We start from the raw sequence: 26,784 nt of genomic DNA, 5'->3' as shown, positions 1-26,784 counted from the left end.
CTGACTTTAGGGGGGTGAATAGTTATGCACGCTGAAGTTTTCTGTTAGTTTGTCCTATTTGTTGTTTGCTTCACAATAAGAAAAATACATCCTCAAAGTTGTAGGCATGTTCTGTGAATGAAATGATGCAAACCTTCAAACAATCCATTTTAATTCCAGGTTGTGAGGCAACAAAACATAAAAAATGCAAAGGGGGTGAATACTTTACAAAGGCACTGTGTATATTATATATATATATATATATATATATATATATACACACACACACACTGCTCAAAAAAATAAAGGGAACACTTAAACAACACAATGTAACGCCAAGTCAATCACACTTCTGTGAAATCAAACTGTCCACTTAGGAAGCAACACTGATTGACAATCAATTTCACATGCTGTTGTGCACATGGAATAGACAACAGGTGGGAATTATAGGCAATTAGCAAGACACCCCCAATAAAGGAGTTGTTCTGCAGGTGGTGACCACAGACCACTTCTCAGCTCCTATGCTTTCTGGCTGATGTTTTGGTCACTTTTGAAAGCTGGCGGTGCTTTCACTCTAGTGGTAGCATGAGACAGAGTCTACAACCCACACAAGTGGCTCAGGTAGTGCCGCTCATCCAGGATGGCACATCAATGCGAGCTGTGGCAAGAAGGTTTGCGGTGTCTGTCAGCGTAGTGTCCAGAGCATGGAGGCGCTACCAGGAGACAGGCCAGTACATCAGGAGACGTGGAGGAGGCCGTAGGAGGGCAACAACCCAGCAGCAGGACCGCTACCTCCGCCTTTGTGCAAGGAGGAACAGGAGGAGCACTGCCAGAGCCCTGCAAAATGACCTCCAGCAAGCCACAAATATGCATGTGTCTACTCAAACGATCAGAAACGGACTCCATGAGGTTGGTATGAGGGCCCGACGTCCACAGGTGGGGGTTGTGCTTACAGCCCAACACCGTGCAGGACGTTTGGCATTTGCCAGAGAACACCAAGATTGGCAAATTCGCCACTGGCGCCCTGTGCTCTTCACAGATGAAAGCAGGTTCTCACTGAGCACATGTGACAGACGTGAGAGAGTCTGGAGACGCCAAGGGAACATTTTGCTGCCTGCAACATCCTTCAGCATGACCGGTTTGGCAGTGGGTCAGTAATGGTGTGGGGTGGCATTTCTTTGGGGGGACGCACAGCCCACCATGTGCTCGCCAGAGGTAGCCTGACTGCCATTAGGTACTGAGATGAGATCCTCAGACCCCATGTGAAACCATATGCTGGTGCGGTTGGCCCTGGGTTCCTCCTAATGCAAGACAATGCTAGACCTCATGTGGCTGGAGTGTGTCAGCAGTTCCTGCAAGACGAAGGCATTGATGCTATGGACTGGCCCGCCCGTTCCCCAGACCTGAATCCAATTGAGCACATCTGGGACATCATGTCTCGCTCCATCCACCAATGCCACGTTGCACCACAGACTGTCCAGGAGTTGGCGGATGCTTTAGTCCAGGTCTGGAAGGAGATCCCTCAGGAGACCATCCGCCACCTCATCAGGAGCATGCCCAGGCATTGTAGGGAGGTCATACAGGCACGTGGAGGCCACACACATTACAGAGCCTCATTTTGACTTGTTTTAAGGACATTACATCAAAGTTGGATCAGCCTGTACTGTGTTTTTCCACTTTAATTTTGAGTGTGACTCCAAATCCAGACCTCCATGGGTTAATAAATTTGATTTCCATTGATAATTTTTGTGTGATTTTGTTGTCAGCACATTCAACTATGAAAAGAAAAAAGTATTTAATAAGAATATTTCATTCATTCAGATCTAGGATGTGTTATTTTAGTGTTCCCTTTATTTTTTTTTAGCAGTATATATGTATATGTTATATATACATATTTATATACAGTAATTTTTAACTTGAGGAGCCTGGTCTTTCCTTTATTGCTCCCCTCCTTAATGTCACATCGAGATCATACATACCTTAGTTTCTTTGTCGGTCATTAAGCTATACAATAGAGAAAACAAGATCTAAATTCATCCAGTAGTTTTTGTGTGATGCAAATGAACAAACAAAAATTACACCCAAAACTTTTTTCATCTCCATAGTTCATAGTCCCTAGTATATTTCCAAAATTTTTTTTAAGTACAGGGACAACCCTTACAGTTTTATTATATGTATAGATAATAATAACAACAATAATTCAGCCAATCTAAATACCTATGACCTGGACCTACCAAAGGAACTAGTAGCAGGCTAAAGTATTGGCAATTGCACTGTACTATACTCGCTGTTTAAGAAAATTATGTACAGCTATCACCATATCTAACAGAACCACACATTGATATATTAAAATAGTACAAGGACAAGAATTTTGTAAAAACTGGTAGAATATTTTTTTTTTCTTTAATCAATAATTTTGGCTCCAATGGGGAGTCTTTATTTAGCACCAAATCCACAGCACTTTAATGTTGTACATAAGTAATTGCACACTATATTTGTGACTTTGGAAATAAAAAAAATAATAATAATTCATGTTGGCTGAATTACATTATTCCTAGCTTTTTTATACCCCTTTCACATCGCACTAAAAACCCGGTATCGACACGGCATATTGCCGTGTCGAAACGGGTCAGTGTGCGATGTGAAAGGTCCTTTTCAGAATTAGCGGGTCGCCCGACCCGGTAATTCAACCCGGTAAAAAAGAAGGGTTATTACCGGGTTGATTACCGGGTCAGGCGCAGTGTGAATGGGAGCCGTTCCGATGCGACACGGCTCCCATTCACAGCATAGGCAGAGGCGGCGCAGGAGATGAGCTCATCTCCCGGCGCCGCCTCCACCCCCGCCCCTGCTGCGCCCTCCGCTGCTATGGCAACCGACCCGGTATATTGCCGGGTCGGAAAGCCAGCAACGGAGCGCAAATGCCGGATCCCACCCGGTAAGTACACGTTTCTCTTACCGGGTAGGATCCGGCATTTGCGATCTGAATGCAGCATTAGTTAGTTGTGCAAAAAAAAAAAAAAAAAATAGTACTGCAGTATCACAGTTTTATAGCAGATCTCAGCTTTGCAGACCTTCCCCGGGGATTTTCAAGGACATCATCATACTTGGGTGTAACAACTTTTCGTTGTACAACGTTCCAGGTTAAACTAGATTGTGGAATTTCACAATCATCATCGTCGTCTACGTCTAGTTCTCTAAATTCAGTTTGTCCTTGTCTAATCTTGTACCTAACGCTTAGATTTGGCTTTTCTGCCATATCAATTCCATGCAGAAATCTCTTAACTATTCGGTCTTCTAAAGAATGAAAAGAAACGGCGACGAGTCTCCCTCCCGTTCTCAAAAACTTCTGAGCTGTTTGGAGACCAGTGTACAGCTCATTCAGTTCATCATTCACAAAGATCCGGAGGGCTTGAAATGTTTTCGTTGCCACGTGTGCTGGGCGCTGGAGAAGGTCCTTACGATAATACATAGAAACACCTGAAAGGAAAAGTATAAAAGTTTACTTTACAAATCTAAACATCGCAGGCATGCACAGGCAGCATCTAGCTGCTAATCTAGCAACGCTGACTGCCACTGCTGGCACCTTCCACCTGTTACAGAACCGTTGTTTTAGTTTCAGAACTATAGTTTTTAGGCTATAGTACTTCATGTTGTTCCATCATCGCCATTGTGAAATTGCGGTAGGTTAAGTGGCAGATGAAGATAGGTAATGACTCAGGTTACACCATGGCTAAAAAAAAGATGGGGGAAATGCAAATCTACCACATAGTTCCTGGCGCCTACAGGTATGTATGTCTAAAGGCCAGTACTCACTGGCCGATGTCAGAGAGATGTGTGCTGAGCGAACCGCTCAGCACACATCTCTCCCGGCGCTCAGCACAGCGCGATCTGTGCTGAGCGTGCGGGGGGAGACGGGGGGGCGCTCACTTCACCCAGCGGGTTAAGTGAGCGACCCGCTAGATTGGCCTGCATGCAGGCCAATCTAGCAGCAGCGATAGCGATGCGCGGGGCTGCACATCGCTATCGCTGTGGGGGCTACACACGGAGCGATCGTGCTTAAAATCTAAGCAATCTAGTCAGATTGCTTAGATTTTAAGCAGCGATCGCTCCGTGAGTACCCCCCTTAACAAACCAAGTACTATCAGCTAATACCTAGGAGGGGGATGCTACTTCTGTCACAAAAATTACTATAACAATAACTACAGTAGGTGGCATGTGTACCAAAAAAATTAGGAATGTTTAATAAAATGTGTTAAAGTTTATTAAAAACAGGGTTGGAAAAAAAAGTAGTTTAAAAAAATTAAATGCTTTTTTGTTTTAAATCAGGTTGTTGTTTCTCTGCATTGTTTTAATGAAAAACAAACAAACTTGATTCATGCATTAGAAATCTTGTTCAACCATGTTTAAATGCTTTATAACATTAATAATGTTATTAGACTTTGATTTGATTTATTTTACACATTTCAATTAAACTAATTTTTGACAGCTTATTATTCTTATTATGTCTGCATATATGTACATAAACTAAACATATTAATACATACAAAGTACATTCATAGATAGATTCAATTGAAAATACAGATGTGTCCTCATACATCTTGCCTCAATACCGAATGTAGCGGGAGATGCCTGGCGTGAGCGAGCTGACCGATCCCGTGCAACTCCGTTAGCATCGGGCATCTTTTTTTTCGCATGACTATGCAAATAAGACGCACAAGCAGACTCTGCTGATTAAAATGATATGCAGCATGCCAAAATTCAGTGCGTGTCTGCGGCTGTATCTGCATTTAAAATGTTACATTATAGTGTTTAGGAAAACACTGTAGTGTAGCATTTAGTATGCAGATACAGCCGCAGATGCACACAGAATATAGGCATGCTGCATATAATTTTAATCAACATAAACTGCTTGTGTGTCCTATTCGCAGTGATATACTGTATAGTAATCGCATGGTGATGCGAATAAGACACATTTTAAAGGAAAGCCACAAAAAAAAAACGCTTATCGTTACAGAGTTATACCACGTCCTGGCGTGACTAGAAGGGCTGTTTAACATGCAGGGAGGCAAGATGTGAGTGGACACATCTGTAAGAACAAGTAAAAGTTAAGCAATAGTCCTATTTATTACTTATTATAATTAAATAACTCTTAAAGGTAATACAAAATGGAAAATACAAAAGCATTTTCAGAGAAACACACACACACACACACACACACACACACACACACACACACACACACACACACACACACACACGAGTTAAGCATAAGCACTGGTCATGCCACTGGCATTAAACATTTTGAATAAAAACACTTTTTTTTTAAATATAATAGGCTTTTTTTACGCCATGGCGCTGTGCCTGTAGTAACGGCAAAATAAAGAGTGGTTTTTATAAAAAAAAAAATAAGAATAAAAAAAAAATTTGATTTAAACCAGCCAATCCTAAATAAAAACATCCACACATATATAGTTAGCTCCCAGAAGTAAAACAACTATAAATATAAAAACTAATTACTAATAATATAGGACAAGTTATAATTTCCCACTAGAAGGTATAAGTGTGTAGCGTTGCTTTAATAACATTAAATTCCAATGTTCCAATATCTCTAAACTGTTATCAATATATGGGTCTCCCAGTGATTCAAATATTTTAGTGCTACAAAAAAGCAACAAGTCAGGTTGTTCAATGCAGAACTCACAGTAGCAAGTACATAGATTCCAGAAAAGTATTAAAATAAGTGGTGCTCAGCCAATATTTTGCATTGAAGGCCAATCTCAATATTCCTCAAGTAGGCATGTCATAATCCAGGGGTGTAAATTCATCCCAAACGCCTGGAGACAAATTGGAGTTTGGTACCCTCCCAAAGACAAAAAGGGAAAATAAATATGGTGTATGTATGTGTGTTAGTGTGTGTATATAAACACACACGACTTACATAATTATATAGATAGCGATCTCAGCTGGTCTACAGAGACCGGAGTCCGCAGTGAATTGACAGGACTCCAGCTACAGAACATGAAAATGTTGAGTCCATTACCAGAAAACTCCCCAGACCTTAATCCCATTGACAACTTGTGGTCAATCCTCAAGAGGCAGGTGGATAAACAAAAACCCCCAAAATTCTGACAAACGCCAAGAATTGATTAGGCAAGAATGGATGGCCATCAGTCAGTATGTAGCCCAGAAGTTGATTGACAGCGTGCCAGGGTGAATTGCAGAGGCCTTAAAAAAGAAGAGTCAGTGCTGCAAATATTGACTCTTTGCATAAACTTCATGTAATTGTCAATAAAAGTCTTTGACACTTATGAAATGCTTGTAATTTTACTTTAGTATACCATAGTAACATCTGCCAAAAATGTCTAAAAACACTGAAGCAGCGAACTTTGTGAAAACCAATACTTGTCTAGATAAAAAGGTTCTATGTTTCTGTGCAGAATGAACAATATTAGTGTATCAGCATACACATTAAAGGGAAAGTTCACTAGTAATTCCCCACAAAGCAAATACACACAAAGAAAATAAGTGTATAAATGCGCGTACACTTGTTACAATGACTACACGTAAAAATATCCACCCTTGACATCAAGTCCTGGGTTGTGCAGCAATATACCTCCCCTTTAAAAACCACTTAACTGACGATTTTTCCCTTCAAAAGTGTTAACAACATTGTTTTTTAAAATGTATTTTATTTAATAAAGTTGAAAAATAAGATTTTACTTACCAATAAATCTATTTCTCGTAGTCCGTAGTGGATGCTGGGACTCCGTAAGGACCATGGGGAATAGCGGCTCTGCAGGAGACAGGGCACAAGAATAAAAGCTTTAGGATCAGGTGGTGTGCACTGGCTACTCCCCCTATGACCCTCCTCCAAGCCTCAGTTAAGATAGTGTGCCCGGACGAGCGTACATAATAAGGAAGGATTTTGAATCCCGGGTAAGACTCATACCAGCCACACCAATCACACCGTACAACTTGTGATCTGAACCCAGTTAACAGTATGATAACAACGAAGGAGCCTCTGAAAAGATGGCTCACAACAACAATAACCCGATTTAGTTAACAATAACTATGTACAAGTATTGCAGACAATCCGCACTTGGGATGGGCGCCCAGCATCCACTACGGACTACGAGAAATAGATTTATCGGTAAGTAAAATCTTATTTTCTCTGACGTCCTAGTGGATGCTGGGACTCCGTAAGGACCATGGGGATTATACCAAAGCTCCCAAACGGGCGGGAGAGTGTGGATGACTCTGCAGCACCGAATGAGAGAACTCCAGGTCCTCCTCAGCCAGGGTATCAAATTTGTAGAATTTAGCAAACGTGTTTGCCCCTGACCAAGTAGCTGCTCGGCAAAGTTGTAAAGCCGAGACCCCTCGGGCAGCCGCCCAAGATGAGCCCACTTTCCTTGTGGAATGGGCTTTTACAGATTTTGGCTGTGGCAGGCCTGCCACAGAATGTGCAAGCTGAATTGTACTACAAATCCAACGAGCAATAGTCTGCTTAGAAGCAGGAGCACCCAGCTTGTTGGGTGCATACAGGATAAACAGCGAGTCAGACTTTCTGACTCCAGCCGTCCTGGAAACATATATTTTCAGGGCCCTGACAACGTCAAGTAACTTGGAGTCCTCCAAGTCCCTAGTAGCCGCAGGCACCACAATAGGTTGGTTCATGTGAAAAGCAGAAACCACCTTAGGGAGAAATTGAGGACGAGTCCTCAATTCTGCCCTGTCAGAATGAAAAATTAAGTAAGGGCTTTTATATGATAAAGCCGCCAATTCTGACACACGCCTGGCTGAAGCCAGGGCTAACAGCATCGTCACCTTCCATGTGAGATATTTTAAGTCCACAGTGGTGAGTATGCAGTACCCCTTTTACAAATGTCTGAACTTCAGGTACTGAAGCCAGTTCTTTCTGGAAGAAAATCGACAGGGCCGAAATTTGAACCTTAATGGACCCTAATTTTAGGCCCATAGACAGTCCTGTTTGCAGGAAATGGAGGAAACGACCCAGTTGAAATTCCTCTGTAGGGGCCTTCTTGGCCTCACACCACGCAACATATTTTCGCCAAATGCGGTGATAATGTTTTGCGGTTACATCCTTCCTGGCTTTGACCAGGGTAGGGATGACTTCATCTGGAATGCCTTTTTCCTTCAGGATCCGGCGTTCAACCGCCATGCCGTCAAACGCAGCCGCGGTAAGTCTTGGAACAGACAAGGCCCCTGCTGGAGCAGGTCCTTTCTTAGAGGTAGAGGCCACGGGTCTTCCGTGAGCATCTCTTGAAGTTCCGGGTACCAAGTCCTTCTTGGCCAATCCGGAACCACGAGTATCGTTCTTACTCCTCTCCTTCTTATGATTCTCAGTACTTTTGGTATGAGAGGCAGAGGAGGGAACACATACACTGACTGGTACACCCACGGTGTCACCAGAGCGTCCACCGCTATTGCCTGAGGGTCCCTTGACCTGGCGCAATATCTGTCTAGTTTTTTGTTTAGACGTGACGCCATCATGTCCACCTTTGGTTTTTCCCAACGGTTTACAATCAGGTGGAAGACTTCTGGGTGAAGTCCCCACTCTCCCGGGTGAAGGTCGTGTCTGCTGAGGAAGTCTGCTTCCCAGTTGTCCACTCCCGGAATGAACACTGCTGACAGAGCTATCACATGATTTTCCGCCCAGCGAAGAATCCTTGCAGCTTCTGCCATTGCCCTCCTGCTTCTCGTGCCGCCCTGTCTGTTTACGTGGGCGACTGACGTGATGTTGTCCGATTGGATCAATACCGCCTGACCCTGAAGCAGGGGTTTCGCTTGACTTAGGGCATTGTAAATGGCCCTTAGTTCCAGAATGTTTATATGAAGAGATGTTTCCATGCTTGACCACAAGCCCTGGAATTTTTTTCCCTGTGTGACTGCCCCCCAGCCTCTCAGGCTGGCGTCCGTGGTCACCAGGACCCAATCCTGAATGCCAAATCTGCGGCCCTCTAGTAGATGAGCACTCTGCAGCCACCACAGAAGAGACACCCTTGTCCTTGTCGACAGGGTTATCCGCTGATGCATCTGAAGATGCGATCCGGACCATTTGTCCAGTAGATCCCACTGAAACGTTCTTGCATGGAATCTTCCGAATGGAATTGCTTCGTAAGAAGCCACCATTTTTCCCAGGACCCTCGTGCACTGATGCACTGACACCTGGCCTGGTTTTAGGAGGTTCCTGACTAGCTTGGATAACTCCCTGGCCTTCTCCTCCGGGAGAAACACCTTTTTCTGGACTGTGTCCAGAATCATTCCTAGGAACAGTAGACGTGTCGTTGGAATCAGCTGCGATTTTGGAATATTTAGGATCCACCCGTGCTGACGTAACACTACCTGAGATAGTGCTACTCCGACTTCTAACTGTTCCCTGGACCTTGCCCTTATCAGGAGATCGTCCAAGTAAGGGATAATTAAGATGCCTTTTCTTCGAAGAAGAATCATCATTTCGGCCATTACCTTGGTAAAGACCCGAGGTGCCGTGGACAACCCAAACGGCAGCGTCTGAAACTGATAATGACAGTTTTGTACTACAAACCTGAGGTACCCTTGGTGAGACGGGTAGATTGGGACGTGGAGATAAGCATCCTTGATGTCCAGAGACACCATATAGTCCCCTTCTTCCAGGTTTGCTATCACCGCTCTGAGTGATTCCATCTTGAATTTGAACCTCTTTATGTAAGTGTTCAGGGATTTCAGATTAAAATTGGTCTCACCGAGCCGTCCGGCTTCGGTACCACAAACAGCGTGGAATAATACCCCTTTCCCTGTTGTAGGAGGGGTACCTTGATTATCACCTGCTGGGAATACAGCTTGTGAATGGCTTCCAAAACTGCCTCCCTGTCGGAGGGAGACTTTGGTAGAGCAGACTTCAGGAACCGGCGAGGGGGAAACGCCTCGAATTCCAGTTTGTACCCCTGCGATACCACCTGTAGAATCCAGGGGTCCACTTGCGAGTGAGCCCACTGCGCGTTGAAATTCTTGAGACGGGCCCCCACCATGTCTGAGTCTGCTTGTAAAGCCCCAGCGTCATGCTGAAGACTTGGCAGAAGCAGGGGAGGGCTTCTGCTCCTGGGAAGCGGCTGCATAGTGCAGTCTTTTTCCCCTTCCTCTGCCCCGGGGCAGGAAGGAATGGCCTTTAGCTCGCTTGTACTTATGGGAACGAAAGGACTGAGTTTGAAAAGACGGTGTCTTTTTCTGCTGATGTGAAGTGACCTGGGGTAAAAAGGTGGATTTTCCAGCCGTTGCCGTGGCCACCAGGTCCGATAGACCAGCCCCAAATAACTCCTCCCCTTTATACGGCAATACTTCCATATGTCGTTTGGAATCCGCATCTCCTGACCACTGTCGCGTCCATAACGCTCTTCTGGCAGAAATGGACATAGCACTTACTCTTGATGCCAGGGTGCAAATATCCCTCTGTGCATCACGCATATATAGTAATGCATCCTTCAAATGCTCTATAGTTAACAGTATATTGTCCCTATCCAGGGTATCAATATTTTCAGTCAGGGAATCCGACCACGCGACGCCAGCACTGCACATCCAGGCTGAAGCGATTGCTGGTCGCAGTATAACACCAGTATGTGTGTATATACTTTTAAGAATATTTTCCAGCCTTCTATCTGCTGGTTCTTTGAGGGTGGCCGTATCAGGAGACGGTAACGCTACTTGTTTTGATAAACGTGTGAGCGCCTTATCTACCCTAGGGGGTGTTTCCCAACGTGTCCTAACCTCTAACGGGAAAGGATATAGTGCCAATAATTTTTTAGAAATTAGCAGTTTTTTGTCGGGGGAAACCCACGCTTTATCACACACCTCATTTAACTCATCTGACTCAGGGAAAACTATTGGTAGTTTTTTCACACCCCACATAATACCCTTCTTTGTGGTACTTGTAGTGTCAGAAATGTTCAATGCTTCCTTCATTGCCGTGATCATGTAACGTGTGGCCCTACTGGACATTACGTTTGTCTCCTCACCGTCGACACTAGACTCAGTATCTGTGTCTGGGTCTGTGTCGACCCACTGAGGTAACGGGCGTTTTAGGGCCCCTGACGGTGTCTGAGACGCCTGGACAGGCACTAATTGATTTGCCGGCTGTCTCATGTCATCAACCGTTCTTTGCAAAGTGCTGACATTATCACTTAATTCTTTAAATACGATCATCCAGTCAGGTGTCGACTCCCTAGGAGGTGACATCACTAACCCAGGCAATTGCTCCGCCTCCACATCATTTTCCTCCTCATACATGTCGACACACACGTACCGACACACAGCACACACACCGGGAATGCTCTGATAGAGGACAGGACCCCACAAGCCCTTTGGAGAGACAGAGGGAGAGTCTGCCAGCACACACCAAGCGCTATATATATATACAGGGATAACCTTATATAAGTGTTATTCCCTTATAAGCTGCTGTATAGTTTTTAGCTGCCAATAGTGCCCCCCCTTTCTTTTTTTTACCCTGATTCAGTAGCAAGTCTGCAGGGGAGAGTCAGGGAGCCGTCCTTCCATCGGAGCTGTGAGGGAAAATGGCGCTTGTGTGCTGAGGAGATAGGCTCCGCCCCTTCACGACGTCCTTATCTCCCGCTTTTTCTGTAAAAAATGGCAGGGGTTAAAATACATCCATATAGCCCAAGAGCTATATGTGATGTATTCTTTAGCCAATCTAAGGTATTATCTGTTATATTGCGTCTCAGGGCGCTCCCCCCCAGCGCCCTGCACCCTCAGTGACCGGAGTGTGAAGTGTGCTGAGAGCAATGGCGCACAGCTGCGGTGCTGTGCGCTACCTTAGTCTGAAGACAGGATCGTCTTCTGCCGCCGATTTCACCGGACCTCTTCGCTCTTCTGGCTCTGTAAGGGGGCCGGCGGCGCGGCTCCGGGACCCATCCAGGCTGAACCTGTGATCGTCCCTCTGGAGCTAATGTCCAGTAGCCTAAGAAACCCGATCCACTCTGCACGCAGGTGAGTCCGTTTCTTCTCCCCTTAGTCCCACGATGCAGTGAGCCTGTTGCCAGCAGGACTCACTGAAAATAAAAAAACCTAAAATATACTTTTATTCTAAGCAGCTCAGGAGAGCCACCTAGCCTGTACCCTTCTCGTTCGGGCACAAAAATCTAACTGAGGCTTGGAGGAGGGTCATAGGGGGAGGAGCCAGTGCACACCACCTGATCCTAAAGCTTTTATTCTTGTGCCCTGTCTCCTGCGGAGCCGCTATTCCCCATGGTCCTTACGGAGTCCCAGCATCCACTAGGACGTCAGAGAAAAGTATTTTTTTTAAATATTTAAACATTATATTATGCACATCTGCAGAACGGATCTCCTCGTCAAAAACGGGGGGACAGGGTGGGACGGCGCAGTTGCATGAAATCTGACCATGCCAGTTAAGTTTAAATGGATCTTTGGGGGTATAGCCAGAATGTCACAATCCTTTTACTCTGCTTTGATGTAAAAAAGGTAAGTCTCTCAGAATGAGTCCAACCAAGTAGATTCATGGATATATCATATACTCGTTTACTTTTAAAAAAACCCTTTTATCTTCTCCTTGTGGTTCTGTAGTCCCATGGCCGCTTACAAGTAGGGAGCACGGCACAACCTCTTGTGGCACTTTGTCTGTTTTACACCCAAAGATCCATCAAAAAGGGAGGTTTATTGCTACACAACCAAGGACTTTATGCTAAGGGTGAATATTTTTATGTGTATTCATGGTAATAGGTGTATGCGCAATTATACAAAACTAGAGATGAGCGGGTTCGGTTTTACTCGGTTCTCAAAACAGCATCTTATTGCCTATCCAAAACACGTGACATCCGTGAGCCAATAAGATGCCGTTTTGAGAACCGAGTAAAACCGAACCCGCTCATCTCTATACAAAACCAATACTTGTGTCATTCTCAAAACTTTTGGTCACTGCTGTACTGTAGTCACTCCATTTAAGGTTCATTCTACTGCATATGCCCAAAAGCAGTTGGTCCCTGACATGAACAACCTGCCATTCTGATCTGTCTGTGGCAGGAGGTTTAAATATTCTTCAGATTTGGATTTTCTTTTTAAATATATTATACAGACTTCTAAAACCATTGTATACACTGGCGTCAGAAGGGGGGTGCGGGCCGCACCTGGATGTCACCCGCCGAGGGGTGACACCAAAGTGACAGCTCCTGCTAAGTGACAGGAGCCAGGTGCTGCACTGTAACATTACAGTGCAGCACCTGGCTCCTGTCACTGAGCAGGAGCCAGCACTGCAGAAAGAGCACTCCCTGGGGCAGCCCGCTCCTCCCGGACCCCCAACGTGATGAAAAAGGTGGTCGAGACGGCTAGCCACGTCCCCGTCCCGCGAAGCCACATCCTTTTTTTAACCCGCCGCATCGGGTGTAAAGAGGCAGAGCGACGCCTCTGATTGTATACATTCCATGTATGTGACTGTTTGTTGCCAACACAATATATTCCCTAGAAACATACAGAGGAATAATGCAACATACAACACGCTCAAAACAAACAATGTAAAGCATAAACCAAACACTATAATAAAGAAAGAGACTTGGCTTAACTGAAAACCATGCAATATATGCCCTTTGTCCCCACCTGCTAAGAACTGTCAAATTGTAATATGTTATGGACACCCAATTTGAAAATATATATGAAGAAAAAACAAACTTAAAAAAAAATGATCCCATTAAAATCAAAATCATATGTGAAAGTTAATAAGTTACAGATGCTTTATTATGCTTGCGTACTGCAGTTCTGAGTTACAGCAAACACTGTATAGATGGTTCTTAAATAGACTATAACCTCAGCAGTTCCTTCTGCTTAACACAAAGAAATGTATACTGTAGGCTGGGGAAAGTTGTGTATCTCCCCTCTGTGCAAGTTATAAGCAAACTTAGGGAGTTGTGTCTGCCACCTGGAAATTGTCACATTTTCAGACCTTTCCAGACCACCTGCCAAGCCCTCAAAGACATCACACCAAGCCACTGAAGATGGATGGAAAGACAAAGAGATGGTCCAAACATTGTCCCAGACAGTAGCATGAATTTGGTGACTGTACCATGAAAAGGCTAAAAGAAATTGGTTGTTTTGGAACATAGACTGAACTCTTCATATATGACTGTACAGTATAGCTCTATACTTATCAATTGTGTTTCTGTCATCTGGGACCTAATTGTCATAGAGAAAATATTTTTGGCAGAATATAGAGATATCTTGGACTACTGACACATTGTGAGTCACTGCCAAAAACAAAGCCAATATAATCTTAAACATAGATTAGCACATAGAGTTTATGGTCTTTATCACAAACTGGTTTTGGGAAATCAACAGAGATTCCTTAAAAACTAATTTACGCTGCTCATTGTCACGGGGAATTTGAGTGTTGGATGCCAACTACAAAAAAGCAGAGAAAACTATGAAGCGATAATTTGAGAAATGTGTGCACATTCCTGACGCTGTCCACACACATTTGGGCTCAAGGATAGAGTCTTAAATCGACAGACTCCAACTGAAGGAAGAAGCCTCAGACGTAAATACTGGACATGTCTGTATTTGTGGTTCTAGGATTACTTCTGTCACCCTCTCTTTGAGGTCATCTGAATGCAGATGCTAGTGTATTACAGACAGTGTCTGGTGGATTTGATTATGCTTGACAACCCAATGCATGGCCAAATTGGAGAGCGATTTTGTCTTACAGGCTTGGCCAAAAGGATGGTTCCAGACAATCATATCATGGTCTGTTAACCTGAACTCCCCTGACACAGGATATACAGTATGCATTTATTATTTTTTGGGGGAAAAAACCCAACACTGATTAATAGATGATGCTTACAAACAGCTTTTTCAAAAACAAGAAAATTGTTACTGAGATATTTAACAGAAAGAAAGAGAAACAGATAAAACATGACATTAATACATCGCTGATAAAATAAAATGAATAAGACTTCAGAAAAAAACAAACTAAGGATTATGGGGAAAAAATGTCACCCCAAGTCACAGACCAGGAACGTGGAATAAATACCTATACTATGCATAAAAAAACAAAAAATAAATAAAAAGATGATGGACAAAATTACATCTCTGCAAGTGGAGGCATCAGGCCAAATAAAAACAATGTGAAGATAGGAATATGGTAATGATATATTATAGTGAAGTTTCTTTTGCATATCTACGGAAACCCAGGGGAGACTAAGACCACCTCAGAGTTTATGAAACTACGGGAAGGCCCTTCAGCTATTATAGACATATTGCTCATGATCTACGGAGTTGTTAACATGCACCTGCCACTTCTAAGTATAAGGGGGATCCGAGGTACTCCATAAGCGAGCAATGATAACTTTAGCAAGAGTGGAAATTCCCAGGACATATTGGTAAATAGTAGCATTAAAAATGTCCTCTACATCGAAGCCAAACAAACATAGTTTGGCTTCTGCAAGTGGCAATTTTGAAAGAATAGTCTGAATGTCAGACAAAACCTGTCTCCAACCGAAGGACAGTCACACAACAAATGCCAAATATTACAGTCACGGGGTCGGCATTTAGGATCATGTATAGGGATGCTATCATCAATATTACCTAGAACAGCAGGTGTATGGTTTGAGCTTTGCAAAATGAAGTAATACATTTGCTGAAATCGGACACATGGCGAAGAATAGTGGAGAGATCCCAGAATATGAGGCCAATGGTCACCTTGAAGAGAACCCAAGTCCACCTCCCATTTATTCCTAAGGGGTAAAAGGGAATTTGGCAGATATCAGGAAATAAGATCACAATAAAGATAGAAAATTACTTTCTTAGTGGCTAGTTTAAGGAGTGTGAGTTTAAGAAGGGATAGAAACACCAAAAGAGGGTCATTTCCAAATAGGACAATCAATAGCACGGCTGAGCTACAGTTATCTATAGAAGGCCTATGATAAAGGACAACCTACAACCACAGGTGTGTAAAGAAATAAAAAAAATCCATTGTCAAATAAGTGAACAATATTACGGTCAATTTGTTTTTACAATTTCTCCAAAATAAGCATGCCCAGCTAGGAAAAATTACCATTAAACCAAATTGGAAAATCAGAGTCTAGACTGTTTTCTCTAAACAAAGTGTGAAAAAATGCCAGACCAATCAGGCTTTATGTAACAAAGGAGGCTGCCCCCCAGTAGACGTCTCGAGAGGAGGACCTGCAAAAAAGATAAAGGGTACCCCGTTCTGCTTACCGAGAAACCCTGCCAATGTAAAATCAGAATCCGGAACATAGCAAGAAAACCAGATGTGCAAGCTGAGAGGCCATATAACTGAAAAATAAATTAGTAAGAATGAGGCCACCTGAAGATTTAGATCTGAAGAGAGTACAAAGCGCAATCCGAGGCCTCATGTCACCCTATATACTGTAAGAAGAAAGGAGAGAAACCATAAGAACATTTTTTGTAAGAAAAAAAAGTCAAATGTTGAAAAATTTTAATATTTAGGCTGAATAAATTAATACAACCCATAGCAGTAAGTGGGAGTCTTTTTTCCCCATATATGAAGGAGCTGTAATGGACATCACACTGCAAGCCACAACATCAGGGGAGTTAGGTTGATGGAAACAACCAGATACTGAGAGAGTTCATTGTAAGGGCCAGAGAAAGGAGGAAAAGATCCACTAAGAGGTAAAATATTAGATTTGAACCATTAAATCAAGAGCCCTGAAAAGAGACGAACATTTTTAATAACCTGCATAAGCCGTTCCAATGAGTTGGAAGCATCTGCCAGGAACAGCAGCATATAATCTGCATACAGGACTATTGTATCATTAACAGTACCTGCCCTAATGCCCCTTACACCAGGGGCCGTACGATGAGATGCCAGAGGCTCAATGGCTAATGCAAACAATGCAGGGGAGTGAGAGCAATTCTGGCGAGTACCACGTCATAATTTAAAAGGGGATGTAATATAACCATTGACATCGGGATAGACCCCATCAATAAAACGGGGACCCAAATTTAGCTAGGATTTCCAGGATATCTCTCTATTCAATAGAGTCAAATGATTTGGTGGCATCAAGAGAGACCGCCACAGTCTTAGATACAACCAAATAAGACATCTGCAAATGGTAAAAAAAAAAAAAAAAGACACTGAAGATTTCGGGTAGTGGACATACCTGCCATACAGCCAGTTAGATCAGGATGTATTATAGTACCAACCACAGAATGAACCCAGATAGCCAGTAGTTTTGCTAAAGTCTTTATACTGGTATTAAGTAGGGTAATAGATGTATAGGACTCTGGAAATAGGGGTTATATGCCATCAGGACTCCCTATATATTGAGAAGTTTTGCAGAAAACCAGTGCAAAACCTGAAAGAAGACTAGGATAACCAAGACCACTTAGGAAACACCGTTCTTTCTTTCCAGAAAACCCAAATGACTTTAGATTTAGACAAGTGATCCAACTACTCCCTTTTGACATGAAGCATAATTCCCAATCCAAATCATCCCTGGAGACTAGATATTAGACTTCAGCATCCTTATGAGAGCATTTGAGGGCAACATCTTTTTTCCTGTTATACAATTTAATATTAGCAACATGCTTAGTAAAGGTACCTTGAAAGAAAGCCTTAAATTAGTTCCACAGGATTGATGCATCAAGACAAGAAGCATTATCCTGAAAAAAAAAGAAATCCAAGCAGCCTCCAGTTTTAGATTTAGCTCCCATGAGACCTAACCAAAAGGGATTAAACTTCCAAAAACGTGCATCATTCTGGAAAGTGAGTTATCAGAAAAACCTCTGGAGAAATAATTGCAGAAACCCTAGGGGCCAGTATGGAGGATAGAAAGACCATAAAGGATAATGGACCCGTCAGACATCCAGCCAGTCCAACTCATTAATCAATTTAGAAATAGGAGTAGGGGAGAGGAAGTACTGTAGAAGGAAGAGACTTTCTCCAATGGTCCAGCGAGCTATCCATCACATTATTAAAATCACCCAGATAAATGACTGGCATGGAGGAAAAAGCCTTCTTTAAAACAACATTAGAATAAGGAGGGTAGTTATAAATCGTCAGTATTTGGACAAAAATTTTTTTATAAATGCTCTAAAGAAAACACAACGGCCCAAAGGGCCAATTTGAACAGTATCAAATTTAAAATGTAGGCATTTATAGCTAAGATAGAAATACCTCTAGAGTTAGGAGAGAAAGTGGAATGATATATGCACCCAACCCAGTGTTTCTACAAAGCCATAATACTGTACAGCTAACAGAGAGGTGGGTCTCCTGGAGACAAATATCAACATCATATTTCCTGACATGAGACAAGATCAAGGCCCTTTTAATTTCATCAATGAGGAACATTCCAAGTGAGCAGACGGAGCCCCCCAGAATCACATCCTAAAGACATAATACAGTATATAACATGGGCGGCAAGGAAATGTACAGGAAAAACAAACTAAAACAAAAATAAAATTGCTTATCAAAAAAGGGGACACAAAGGTCGACACAATCAGCATGTCAATATTCATCAAAAGCAGCTACTTTACATGCAGTAAATAGACAAACAAAATACAACATACTGTAAGAAAAATAAATCAACTCAAACCCACAAACCATCCTGTATACCCCACAAAACTTAAGCTTGGCATGCACTATACATCTGTCCAATCTGGCTGGTTGGAATGAAAATCTGGTAATGTATGGGAGCAAATGACAATTGACCATTTGCTCCCAAACTACTGGAAAATGGACAAAAATGGTCAGACAAAACACAGATTCAACCAATTTATCTAAAATGACAGTTTTTGTCCATTTTCCCAGCTTAAGGTATACCTACAGTATTCCCAAAAATACTATCAATTTATCTAAAATGACAGTTTTTGTCCGTTTTCCCATCTTACGGTGTACCTACAGTATTCCCAAAAATACTAATCAAACTAAACTTAAAACTTACAGGAGCAAAATACTGCTAACAGACTAGGACAATGCAGCAGCCACAGAACTACAGTAGGCGCAATAGAAACGGCAAGTAAACTGAGGCTATTATTAGCAAGGTCCTACTACAATAAATGGGATGGAGATCCCTGTATTAGCAAAGATTCCCAACAGCAACATGGCATAAGAAAACTAGCACAAAATGATAGCACAAATTAATTAGAAACACAGCATGGTAAAGCAGAATAACTGGAAAAACTGTTGAGGCCAGGTAAAGGTAATGACGAACTCACAAGTCCAGGAAAAGTAGAAAGTACTGCAATGAAAACATTAGTGATGAGGTCTTAGGTGCCACTCCAGCCAAGTCTCAGCCTCATCCAGAGTGTTAAGGATGGGGTAGACCCATCCACCACCACCCAGAGAGATAAGTCAGGAAAAGCATGGACTATTTAAGCTGTTGGTCGCAAAGTTTCTGTTTAACTTGAAGAAACTGGGAACAGTTTTCCTGAAGATCCAGAGCAAAGTCAGAATAAACCAACACCATCTGATTGTTCAGTCTGAAAGAGCCATGAAGCCAAACCAGCCACAGGACAGCATCTCTGTCTGTAATAAAGCAAATGGGCAATGAATGTCCTTGATGTGGCTTCCAGGTGGCAGGGGCCTGGAAGGAAGATGGTGGGCCTGATCCACAGATAATTGTGTCCCTGCTAAGTACACTAATTGCACCAGCCGATCTTCCAGGAATTTCTCCAGGTGGAACTCTCAGCCAGCTTCGAGAGGCCCACAAATCTCAACTTATTTCTCCAAAGCCTACACTCTAAGTCAGACATACAGGTGGATGTCTGAGTGGGTAAATCCGCAATCTGGCCCTGCATTGGGGAGGTGAGATCCTCAAGAGCGGATTTTCTGTGTTCAGCCTCCCCAACTCTCTTTTCTCAGTTTCTGAAGATCAATCAGGGAAATGTCCATCTGCACTTTGCCAATGTTATCTGTGGGCCTCTTCTCAGAAGCGGTTATGGCTTGGAGGATCTGGATGGAAGATGGAGAGGGATCACCCACATTGCCAGGTGGAGATTCAGAGGGAGGCGGTGGTTGAGATAAGGGGGCGACAGATGTGCAAGCAGAGCGTTCCAATTTAGAGGCCACTCCAGATGCATGGCCTGACGTTCCCATGGTGAACATTAAAGTCCTGCAGGAGGTGTCAGCTCTGACCCAGAACCACAGCAACAGCCAGTAATAGAGAACTGAGCCCACTCAGATGCACTGGGACCTGCTACCAGCAAAAAAAGCTGGTCAGGTACTGCTAGGGCAGTTGAAAGGGACAGTCAACACTGGTCTGGTAGGAGCAGAAGCGGTTCACCTGTACCTGACACCAAATACACAAGGAGATCTCCATGAAAACAGGATTCAAGCAGGATATTTGGACTAAAGCAATAAAAAAAACACCTCCCAACTCTGAAAGGCACAAAGATTAAGAACCATTAAACTCCAGTTGAAGAGGCAATTGGTCCAATCCTCTGTGCAAAAGGCAGACATAAAAACACTAATAAAATAAAGTAACACTAATAATAAACTTCTATGATGAACTCATTGATGTGTAATCCTGATCCTAGGTAAGTATATTGTAAAGCATTGTCTTGACATATTTACCTATACATATACAGTATATCTAAATCATAATCCTCTAAGGCCTGTTTCATCTCCAACATGCATGCACAGTGGGAGCCACTGAACATGCTGCCCTACCAATGGCTACCACTGCTAGACCGATGGGACTGACCCTAGCCAGACAGGAGTAGGACCAACAGGAATGGGTAAGTATGCAGCAGTGGGGTTGGGGGAAGGGGAGGTGGAGTGGGACACAGTGGGGCAGAGCAGTGGACAGTGAGTGGGAAAGAGTGGAATGGGCGGATCAGCAGGTGCAAGTCTAAAAAGATTGGGGGCAGGATGGAGTTGAACAGCAGATTGATAGGGCCAGGCAATAGTGGTGCCGAGATAGAGCAGTGGATGCTCACATGCCCATTGTAGGCACTTTCTGCAATAGACAGGGGTTAGCATGGACACTCTGACCCAGTATTACCTTTTTCAGCAATTTGTGCTACAGTAGCTCTTCTGTGGGATCAAATAATATGGTCTAGCCTTCGCTCACCACATGCAAAGCTTTGGGAACTCATAACCTGGTTGCCGGTTGGCTTCCTTTTGATAGGAAATTACCACTGCATACCGGAAATACCCCCTTAACACCTGACATTTTAGGAGATACTCTGACACAGGCATCTAGCCATCACAATTTGGACTTTTTCAAAGTTGCTCAGATACTTACTGTATGCCTGCCTTTTTCTCCTGCTTACAATGCATCAACTTCAAAAACAGACTGTTCATTTCACTTGAATATATATAAAATTATAGACACACACAATGCAAGAGTTCTTGTACATATTGCTAAATAAATATATGAACTATGGTGCCCAACTGTTGAAAAGCTGTACTACGTTATCTCCATAAAGTATTTAATTTTACTTGAAACAAAACTTTTCAGATTATTAAACTAGTGGACCAATCCATTTCAATGGTACAATGTAGGTCTGTTAGACTTAAGTCTAGAGATGCTGGAAGAATATATGTTCTTGCATGTATTTTTAGTGTGTGAAATGCTACATTTCCGCTGGTCTGTTCTGCATCAGAATAATTCATGCACCCAACTGTGTGTGAAGGGTGTTACTGTAAGAAGGAGTAGTTTCTATAACCTTTGCCATGTAGAACGAAATTATTCCCTAGTTGATGCTATGCATCTTTCTCAATAGCCAATGGGACCATCAAAGATATACTGCTGACGTATCTCAATAAAAAATTATGGATTTCAGAGATTGACGTACAATGTTCCAGTCTCCCTTCCCTCACTGCTCAATGATCCATAATTTAGACTGTTCAGTGTAAACGAGTGCCCCATAAATCATATTAAGTTTGTAAAATAACAATTTTTTACCTTGCAAATAAGCCGCACCACTGGAAGAGTTACATTTTTATAAGGCAGCTCAAATGCACATTGTAAATGGGCCAATGGCAACTCACCAAAGAAAATTAAATTACAGGCTAAACAGCATCTTGCTGGCTAATAGAACATAATGATAACAGGGGAGTATTTGTATGCAGAGCCAGTAAGATGGATTTCATTCATAAAAAAAAAAAAATCTATGCTGCTGGTGAGATGAATGATTGGAAGTCAGGGACAGAAATTAACATTTTCAGTCCTAGAACAGGGCGATGCTTACTGCTTGCTTACCCGTCTTCCTTATACGTGGCTATTTGTACGGTGGAGCACAGTTAAACATGCATTTGGTTAAAAAGGATTTTTTTCTTATTTTCAGATCTAGAAAAACGGTAATGCATACTGTTTATTTAACTCCTTTCCTGTGAGCAGCTGCCATGGTGATGTACAGATAACCATGGTGCATGGAGATGGTTAAGACCAAATTAACATTTTCAGTTAGCGATCATAGTGATTCTGTGCTAGCTCCTTACCTGCCTACAGCACCTTGCATGGTGATGTACAGAAAAGCATAGGATAGGGAACAGGTTAAAAATAAAATAACCTCCCTCTGCAGCTGATGTGGATTGGAAAAATTTTATGCTTGTGGATGAAATTGTCAACGTGCTAGGGCTGTCAATGTGATGCATTAAAATCCCCCGAGTGAGAGAGAGTGGTAGAGTTTAAAAATTAATTTGTCTCTCACACCTGTTTGCAGGAATCCGACTATTGAATTTGCATCGCGTTTAATAAGTCTCAGTGACGCAATTCATGTCCTTTTGTCTTGGCTTCTAATACAGTGTTGGATTCTCACCAATATAAAATTCAAGTGCTATTACAATGTTCTAACTGTTAATTAAAGTCCATGAACTTCGCTATAGCCGGCATTACATATTTAGGTTGTCATAAAGGAGGAAAAAAAAATCTTATGAACATAATCTTGAAGTTTTAATATCAGAGCTGCAGGATTGGCTTTAAATTAACCACTAACTATTCCCTTAATAATCCATCCTCAATGGTGTTTTTAATTTGATAAAACCGTCATAATGAAGCCTACAGGCACAATTAAGCTACTAGCCTTAGTTATTTGCAGTTGTTGTACAATTATTATTATTATAAGAGAATGTAAGGATAGTGTAATTACACGGTTCTGGAATCAAGACTATTGGAAACTTAAGGGAAGGGGGGTGGGGGTATATATATTATATTATTCAACTTGTGACTGCTAGTCTTAACATTAAGTAGTATCACCTTGAAAATGTCACCCTTACTACAATTATTATTAAATAGTTTAGGGCACCACGAAAAATCCTGGTACCAGACAAATACTGTATATTACAGGGTTACCTTTCTACATTATCGTAATGGAACTGTGCAGTGAATATTAACTTCATGTGGACTTTCTAACAAATGCAACTGTCAAATCAGGATGGTCTGCTGTCCAGTAGACTTTAGACCTATACACTGGGTGGGCCGGATTAAGGGCCCCATGGGCATGAAGCTGAAAATGTGAAGGGTAGAAGCTGAATCCAGTGCTGTTTGGGTGTGGGCAGAACCACATTGTTTGACCACCTGGGTGGCTGGTTGACTTCATGCAGCCATGGTGATGAGCCTATATTTAAGTGTAGGCCTGGAGCTGAAGCTCCATCTGCCCATTGGTAATCTGGCCCTGCATACCCAGAGAATTAATGATCACAGCACAAGATGAATACAATGTGCTCACTACCAACGTAACCACAAAGCCAAAGGGAAACTGCTCACTACATATGGACCCTTCAACCAATAACCAACCAACTCATTGTAATTATCTGCTAACCTTAGCCATCATTCAGCAACTAAATTTACTAAATGCCATTTTAGCAACTCAATAAATTTCCCAAGTCAACTGGTCTCTTTTTGTACCATCAGCGACCATGGATTTCTCACATTGTTATTTCGGCAACCAGTCTTCCTGATGCAATGACACCTTAAGAAGCTCCCTCTCTGTTAGAAATGCCCTGTCGCTGTTTTAGCAACTACCCTAAGTACTGCAGCTTTTGCATTTATATGTATTACACACTTACAGAACATTGGGACAGATGTATTAACCTGGAGAAGGGATAAAGAAGTGATAAGCGAGGGGGCGTGGCTTCGGCAGACATGGAGTAGCACACAGGCTGTGTGACTCTCCATCTTAATAATCCTGTTGTCTCATCCCGTGTCTCCCCCTGGGTCTGAAAACTGCCCCAAAACCTGTGTGAGGGTGTGTGGGTGCCCCTGTGACACTCTGGGACCTGCTCATCTTCCCCCTACTGCAGACGGACGACTTTGTGTGCGGGGCTCCCGGGCCGGATTACTCACGTGGGACGCCGCCATCCTGTCTCCCCGGGCTGAGAGATTGCGCCCGGCCGCCGCCCTGCACCCGCTTTTATTGCCTCTCCTGGGAGATACATCAGCCGGGGAGGCTCCGATGAGCGCTCATCTCGTCCCTGCTTGTGTCCGGGTGCGCGTCAGCGGGATCTCCCACTGCGACCCTGACACGTGTCCCGCCGCCGCTCTCCTTTCTCCCTCCTGCGGCTCTGGCCTCTGTTCTCCAGCTCCCTCGTTAACCCTCTGGACAGTGCAGCTGGGGAGAAGGCACAGCATAGGTGGGCTGTATACTTCTCTGTGCCCCCTCTCCAGTTTACATCATAGATACGACCCTGCTTTGCTCTGCACTATACTGGTACGGGACTGTGCTGTATTAACCCTTGGAGGGCCTGCTTGTTGTTCTGCCTAAGTACCCCACACCCTAGGATTCCCTGGGGCTCAGCTGGACAAGTTGCTGTAGGGTACGTTTGGCCAAGTTATATGCTGTGTGCGTCCCCTGTGCTGAGGATTCTCCTGCTGTGGCTTATAGTTCATGGCAGACGGCGGCTGGATGTTTGTGATATACTGAATGTCCACGCGAGCGCTCACTGGTCAGTTTTGATATACAGTACTACATTTCTCCAAGGGCAGCGACTGGACAGTTCTGATATACTATATTGCATTGCGGGTGGAGACCGGGAAAAATTTTGATATACAGCATTTCCCTGATTCCCGTCATCGGCAGGCTACAATGGTTAAACAGCACCAAAATGCTGCGGGCGCAAAATTAGAAAAATACGCCAGAAACCCTCCAGTGCGGCCTCAGCGTGGGGAGGAGGCACAGTTGACCTCGTCTCCGTCACCACCGTCACCTTCCAATAGCTCCTCCTCTGTGGAGGCCACGGATTCGGCCCTACAGAAAGTACCGGAGGCGGTTACTGCCAGCGAAACTCGCCTGGTAGACAGAATCGGCCAGGTCCAGGCGGACCTATCCATCATACACCAAGACCTTCAACGGTTGCGGGAAAGGGTCGGTGAAGTTGAAACACGCATCTCCACGCTGGAGGACACGGTGTCGCCATTCGGTAGACGTACCAATGCCCTGGAGTCCCAAATGTCGGAGGTACACAAGAAGATGACGGATATGGAGGGGAGACTGCGGCGGAACAATGTCCGCTTCGTCGGCCTGCCTGATAAGGAGGAGGGTGCCTCCCCCGAAAAATTTCTTGAATGCTGGCTGCTGGATGCGTTTGGAGCAGAGGAGTTTACATCACACTTTGCAGTGGAGCGCGCTCATTGGGGGAGATTCAAATGTTTGAAAAGTCGGTTGGGTGTCTGTTTCTTCCTGTCTATTAGATAGGAAAAAACAGACTCCCAACTGACTTTTCAAACATTTGAATCTCCCCCATAGAGTCCCAATGCGTCCATAACCTCCGGGGGCGACTCCTCGTACATTCATAGCCAAGCTCCTTCATTATCGTGATAGGGATGCGATTTTGAAATTGGCCCGCACTAAGGGTCCTCTCAAGTGGAACGGATCTCCGGTCTCAGTCTTCCCTGATTTTGCCACTGACGTTCAAATAGATAGAGCTCAATTTGTCCCTGTGAAACGCAGGCTGCGTGAATTGAACATCCCCTATGCCATGCTCTTCCCGTCTAAACTGCGGGTGGTTTCAGACGGAGAGACTAAATTCTTCATGACCCCCCGCGAAGCATCGGTGTGGCTGGACAGACGCTTTCCGGCTCGGCGGACGTTAGCCGCTGACTGAACTTCTGCACTCAGTTTCTCTACTAGCAAGTATATTGCCTCTTGCTTACACGTTGTGCCATACATGAAGATGGTCTCGGGAGGGGGGGGGGGCTTTCCAGTTGATGTTTTGTGCTGGGTTGCTATGCTGGGTCTACACAGGCTCTCTGCGGCTTGGCGCGTGACATCGCCAGGGTCATACGGCCATGTGCAGACGGGGAGAGTACTGATTGATTTCTCTGTACTGTTGTTATGTTCTATGTTATGGGTGTTTGTTTTGCTGCATAGTCTCAGACATCCTACATAGTCGGGGTTGTTACGGGGGTTTGGGGGGGGGGGTTTGAATTTGGCTGGGGGCTTCTATTGCCTTAAGGTCATTAAATTCTTGGCCCCCTCTTGGATTTCTGGATAGTGGATTCTGGGGTTTTGTTTTTGTCTTTGTTTTTTTACTGGTGGGATATGCATAGATGTTTTCCGCCTTAGTTGATACTGTTAGTGTTTAGGGAATTTTGTTTGTTAGGGAACCAGGTATGCTGCAAATTTTAAGTGGTATACGGGGTGGGGGTTATTTTGGGAAAATGTTATTGTTTTATTTCCATTTCCTAATATGTATTGTGCTTGTTTCTGATATGACTGTGTCACAACTACTAATGGGCTTGTTTTCCTTTGTGTGTGTCGGAGTCGGCTGGTTGCAGGTAGTCTGCTTTATTAACATGATGCTTTGCTATGGCATTGGTTAGATTTCTGTCGTGGAATGTGCGGGGGATCAATGATAAAATC

General features: G+C 43.6%; 1 protein-coding gene across 4 annotated transcripts in view; it reads right to left on the bottom strand.

The window, feature by feature from the left end:
* Nucleotides 1–284: 284 nt before the first annotated feature.
* The window catches only part of METTL15 (methyltransferase 15, mitochondrial 12S rRNA N4-cytidine), a 560,008-nt gene continuing 533,508 nt past the window's right edge, over nucleotides 285–26,784 (bottom strand). For 2 of the 4 annotated variants that reach the window (XM_063944423.1, XM_063944420.1), the window contains exon 6: nucleotides 285–3,456. In XM_063944423.1, coding sequence (XP_063800493.1) covers nucleotides 3,017–3,456 — 440 coding nt within the window. In that variant the 3' untranslated portion in view covers nucleotides 285–3,016. The remainder of the gene's footprint in view (nucleotides 3,457–26,784) is intronic. The other 2 variants (XM_063944422.1, XM_063944421.1) reach the window with 2 other exon arrangements.

The sequence above is a fragment of the Pseudophryne corroboree genome, chromosome 11, assembly GCF_028390025.1.
Source record: "Pseudophryne corroboree isolate aPseCor3 chromosome 11, aPseCor3.hap2, whole genome shotgun sequence".
In the NCBI taxonomy this organism is placed as follows: domain Eukaryota; kingdom Metazoa; phylum Chordata; class Amphibia; order Anura; family Myobatrachidae; genus Pseudophryne; species Pseudophryne corroboree.
This window is presented reverse-complemented; position numbering and strand designations above follow the sequence as displayed.